Here is a 5,799-nt window from a genome sequence, read left to right as displayed (position 1 = left end):
GACAGCAACGTAAAGTGCCCTGTCCTCCAGCATGACCACTGGTAAAGATTTCACTTTATCGGCAGAAACAGTCACGGCATCTGGACTGAAGCAGCAGGCTCAAATCACATCAAATGATGTCCTAAGCATTAAAGTAACACTGGAAACATTAAAAACACACAGGGTGAAAGGATTAAGCAGAACAAAGGGAATGCTTTTGTTAAAACACAGAACATCAGTGGAGAAAAAATAATGCTTCTACGTTAATAAGAAACATTTTGACAATTCTGTCAAGCTCAAGAATCAAGGTGAGTCATTCTGCTAGTCAGACAAAAATAGGTGTGCTTCTCATGGTGAGTGCAAAATAAAACACCTATGTATCAATAAACCAACAGGCAAGTGCAATGTGCTTGACATCCATTTAATAGAATTCACATTCGGACTGCAATAAACACATTTTCACATCTGAACTGTGGGATGAGAAACTATAGATACACTATGTAAACAAAATCCTTTCCGGAGCTTTTTTCCCAGCATTTTGTTCAAATCAGGTAATTTTTGGTTAAAACATCACGGTACTCCTGTACTGCCCTGCAAAGGGGATCCTGGTCAACATGGATACTTTTTGAAGATCCATCAGAAAATACCATGGGAGAAGCTCCAGCAGATCCAGCTTCAAATTCAGCAGTAACTAGGGAGAAGAGAAACAAGATCCCGGTGTTGCTTTTACACTAGACAGGGCCAAATCAGTCACTATGAAAACATCATGGATAACTGGAGAGACTACAGTCCAGAAAGAGATTTAAAAACTTCCAAGGGATCATAACAATCAAAGGGCTAGGCACAAAGGAAGAAACAATCTTTTTCCACATTTGCTTACCAGTCAACAGTATTTCTAAAGCCAGTGAAAGAAATTCTATAGGCTACACATTGAACATCTTCAGGGAATCCACAAATGACTCCTGCTTACAGCAGTGCTGAACTGAGCCCCCCTGCGGACCTCTCGAACCTCAAATATCTGTTTTCCTTGAATGTTCAGAGCAGTGATTTATTGGAACTCTACTCCTAAAAACCAGCTTCTGCCTTCTCTGTGACAAACTTAAAAAGAATCCGCCGGTGAAAACGCAAACACCTTTGCAGTGCAGTCAGGCCAGGACAAGTCTCCTAGCCTGGCACTTTCTTTGAGGGGCGTCTTTGTAACTCACCCTGGCAAAACCCTCTTTCCTCCACAAAAACACATACTCAATGACAGCAAGCCCACCTTTACTATTCTTCTCCAGCCACGTTTTTCAGTCAAGGTCCTGAAACCAAACGCACTCTATGACACCTAGCAGATGCACAATCAGGTTCAAAATGCACCCGTATGAAATGCAATGGCTTTGTGTCCATTCAGACACACGGAAAGAGCTGTGAAGCTACAGCTGAACACTTCTGTATTACTAAAAGCATGCAGGAACAGAAGGAAATTCTCGCAGGGGCCACCTGCTTTGAAATAGCACCAGTCACTGCAAAGCAAAGCAGTGACTCTGGAGGAACGACTACCCTGAAACAGGTGGAATTCCTCTTTCGACACCTGGCCTCATATTATAGAGCATGTTTCATGCTATGTGTTAAAAGCATTCAACTCATCTTATGTTTGCCTAAGTGCTACTAAATGATTTTTTCCTAAAGAAAGGGTATCTTTCATCACTGATTATATTTTTCTTGCTTATTCAAAAAAGACTGCAACATATAAGCTACAAATACAAGCAATGAATAAGAAACAGCAAAAATCAAGGTCCAACAGCAGAGAATGTGCACGGTATGATTTAGTGCGGAATGCAACTGATGCACATGGAAGAAGCAGTGATGGCTGAAGTCTATAAACATCTTCTCTCAGGGCTTCTTTTATGTTTGACGTTTGTGCTCAAGGATTCACTCTAGAAAAACGTGACTTCAGCTTAAGCCAAGTGCACCCGTGTAGAGGAAGTGGGTTAGTTTTCTCTGCACTTGTCTTTTTCAGGCAACTGCATAACATTCTACACAATCTTTTGGTAAGCTGGAAATGTTCACATGCAAGTCTAAACTGGAAAGCTAGCAGAAAAACCTCCCTGTGCTTAGCACAGGAACTTGACAGCTTTCAAGCCATTACTTTCAAGAGTTAGGAACACTCTTCTTTTTCCTTAAAAATGCCCCTAACACAGTGACACATTACCTTGTTTAAGTTCTTTAGCGATTTTTTCATCTAGTTCCTGCTGTACCTAGAATTATACAGAAAATATAGTTAATATTTTAACAGTTAGGTTTTTCTAATATTAAACTTCTAAAACATTCTTAAAATCCACACATAATGAGAGAAAACCTAAAAATATAATGCCAAATAGACACACCTTGGTTTGGGGTTTGATTTTTACTGAAGAGAAACTTCTGGTCAGTCGGGCTGCAGCTGCCTCATTGCTCAGCAACGTTAACAAAACAATTTGTAACTCACCAGCTGGATTATTACTGGGCATTTAACAAAATACACAGGAAGAAAGCAAGAAAGCCTAGCGCAGTTATTGCAGTGAAGGTATGGCTGAAGTTTATCATCTAACACACGAACAGAATGTCAGCTACATGCTGAGATATGTACAAATGCCACCCACAGGGACAAATCAGCCAGTTGAGGCTGGCTTCTGCAACTTCACAGAGAGAAGAGCTGCACCAGCAGCTGCTGCAGGACTGACATACACCATTTGTATAGAAAAAATCGTGTGCCAATATTCTTTTCCCCACCTTAAGATGGGAAATTGAAAGAGCTCCTACAGATGATGCCAAAACTTTTCTTTATTGTTATTGCAAATACCATGACACACATTTATAAAAATATAAAAGCACACACAATTTTTTCTTGCAAACTGTGTACTAAGAAAAACAACCGCAGCTACAGCTTCTACGCAGCAAGTGCTCTGGGGTTTATTATGTAGCTGGAATCAGCCTGGATCACTACAAAGGAGCACTTACGCCTCTTCTCCCCTAGAAAGTGGGTATTGTTACCAATTAAGTTATTCTCACTTATGATTCCGCCTTCAGAAGCCTTTACAAGAAAGAATCACATCTCTTAATTTAAGAGTCACAGTCCAAACGCTATATGCTGTTGTCTACATTTGATGATACTTGTTACTCCTACATTTTTTTTCCATCAAGTTTGTGACACACAGAAGTGAATTTCCAAACAGATATCATACAGCTTCCAGGGCTACGATGGCCATGAAGATGCTGCAGGGCTTGGACCTTGTGAGCTATATGGAGAGGCTGAGAGCTGCAACTGTTTCTTTACTGGAGAACAGGAAAACTCTGGGCTACCCTTCCTTTCCCAAAGAAAGCTGAAACCTATGACATGCTGCTAAAATGGAAGCCAAAAGAATTTTGTTGTTCTTCTTCATAGCATCAAATGCCGTTCTCTAAAGGGCCTATCCTTATTCAAGCAGTAAAGGACATGACATTATCTTTTCTGCCATACTTAGAATAAGAAGAGGAGATTAGAGACTGGCAAAAAGGCTGCCTGTTAAAACAAACTCAACTTCAAAAATATCCTATTAACGCCTATGATCAGTGGTGTTACTGCTGGAACACTGAAGAGAAATGAAGATAGTTCCAATGAACAGGGGGGAGCCTTAAGGTACTTTCATCACAAATATGCTATCTTATGCATAATGTTGACCAGATACAGAAAAGGTATTTAATGAAGAAAACTGCTTGAGGAAAAAGTAGTATCTTATTATCACCCCAAAAAAGCAGGGTGAAAAAAACACCTTTCCAGTTTTTTTGCTAGGCATCTTCCATTTTTTACCTCCTCCAGATACAGGTCTTTGTACTTTTCCACTTCTGCCTGTGCGGATTCTTTTTGAAAAATACTGTCTCGTTGGGTATTTTTTATCCTGTCCAATTCACGTTCGAGGTCTCCAATTCTGTGTTCTAGCTGGTTTGTCAGCAAAGCATGACGACTGGCTCTGATTTGTTCTAATGTGTCCTGGGAGGCTGCCTGCATCTGAAGTAGATACACACTTTCAACCACCGCAAAGAAAAAGAGAACTCTCCTCGCCAGTCAATTGCGCGTACCCAATTTCAAGGGCCCAGCTCTATTCAGCGAGGCAACTGTGCCTCCTCACTGCCATCAGTGACCAGGGCAGAACCCTGGAACTACCACACTAAATGATTATTTTCATTCAGAAAGAACCCCCATCTTAGCACTATTCTTCATCAAAGCTACTGATGAAGGAACACTATCTCTGTAGGACAGGGCATAGCATTCCTCAAAGAAATTATGGAGATGCCGCACCCCCAGCCCCCACCCTGCAGCTTTGGTGACTTCTTTTCTGAGCGTTGCCCCTTGTGCAATGACTAAGGAAGATGTGTATGGCTGGCTGTGACAACTCTAAGTTGCAATACCCGTTCAAGGCTAAACAATGAGAACAAGACCAGTGGACAGTGATACCCCTCCAAGAACTACAAAATGAAAATCCACCTTGGGCAAGTTTTTGATTCAGGGCCTGCAGGCACACTGCACACACATGAAAGCATCTTGCCCAACCATATTCTCTTCTCCCACTGCCCTTCAGGAAAAACAGAAGTACAGCGTAACACATGGAATCAGGCACCACCACCACCCCCAAAAATGACAACCAAAACAGAAGTCTCTAACAGACACACATAAGAAATTAACTTACCTGCAAAATCAGATTGACTTCTTGTAGTTTTTGTCTTATTTCTTGTGCAGCTTGTTCTTCCACCTCTCTTTTGTATAGTTCTATTTGGCTGCGATCCACCACGTTTGTCTCCATATGGTGTTTGAGATTAGCCACCTCTTCTTTCAGCTGGCTTTTGCTCTTTTCCAGTTTTTCATGGTTCCCACGCATGGTGGACAATCATGATTTTGTGCTTCTAGCTGCATGCCTTTTTTAGACTTTATCTCCAGCTGCTGGGAAAGTTCATCAACCTGTAGACAGGAAAGGGGAAAAAAACCAGGGAACTCAGAGGGATCCAAAATTAGTCAAATCTGTGAAAATTGTAAAGGAGTTGGCCATCAACACTGTATTTACCATCTGCTGATTCAGTGTTAAAACAAAAGTGAAACCAGGCTCTTCTTTTAAAACAAGAACAGCTTTCACATCATTTCTGACAGCATTCCTCAGGTTCCCATCCTTCCTCAGTTCTGCAGTGGGTCACAGACCAAGAGGTACCAAACCAGCGGCATTACACCCACAGGGCTAGGCTGAAAAGCACTAGGGCTATTCTTCTGCGAGATGTTCATACGATCATAGGAAATCAAACACACCCATACCCAGTTACATCACAGCCACATTCTGGTTTCATCAGAAAAAAAACCATGGGTCACGCTTCAGAGGAATTGTCACATGCTGTCACACGGTCAAAGCTTCGTCACAGAACTGACAAGACAAGAAACGGATACCCTTTCCTTCCATTACGCTAATAGATCTGGAAGTAGTGGTTCAGAACACCGCTTTTGCAGCAGTGGTGGCAGAAGATGGTCTCTTTAGGTCAAAGCTACGGTTTGTTTTCAAAAGATTTCCAGGAAATATCAGACTTCCCATAGGTCCCAATGGTCAACTACAGCTCTATCCCCTTCTTTCCCCCTCCAGAAACATCCATCGTCTATACCTATTAACCATAAAACATGATATCCCATCATCTTTTGTTTTTAAAAAAGTGGGGGAAACCAGCAGAGTCAACACTTGAAAAAGTCTCTAAAATAAGTAGAAACTTACACTTATTTAAAATTGCCTGAACGTAATTCCATTCCCTGTCATTCAAAATAACTCTTCCAACAGGAACACAAAT

The 5,799-nt window shown here is 41.4% G+C and overlaps 1 protein-coding gene across 3 annotated transcripts; it reads right to left on the bottom strand.

The window, feature by feature from the left end:
* Positions 1-211: 211 nt before the first annotated feature.
* On the bottom strand, positions 212-4,859 carry LOC121081052 (ankyrin repeat domain-containing protein 26-like). 3 transcript variants are annotated; one of them, XM_040579694.1, is made up of 4 exons: positions 4,668-4,859; positions 3,791-3,988; positions 2,174-2,219; positions 212-670 (listed from the first exon to the last, which is right to left on the bottom strand). In XM_040579694.1, exons 1-4 carry the CDS (start codon positions 4,854-4,856, stop codon positions 522-524), a joined length of 582 nt encoding a protein of 193 aa, XP_040435628.1. In that variant the 5' UTR covers positions 4,857-4,859; the 3' UTR covers positions 212-521. The 3 variants fall into 3 exon arrangements, 2 of the variants coding, with proteins under 2 accessions (XP_040435628.1, XP_040435629.1); XR_005825570.1 differs by lacking the exons at positions 3,791-3,988; positions 4,668-4,859 and adding an exon at positions 2,349-2,665; XM_040579695.1 differs by lacking the exon at positions 3,791-3,988.
* Positions 4,860-5,799: the final 940 nt, after the last annotated feature.

Source organism: Falco naumanni, chromosome Z, assembly GCF_017639655.2.
Source record: "Falco naumanni isolate bFalNau1 chromosome Z, bFalNau1.pat, whole genome shotgun sequence".
In the NCBI taxonomy this organism is placed as follows: domain Eukaryota; kingdom Metazoa; phylum Chordata; class Aves; order Falconiformes; family Falconidae; genus Falco; species Falco naumanni.
The sequence above is the reverse complement of the archived record's forward strand: the minus strand, read 5'-3'. Positions and strand labels throughout refer to the sequence as shown.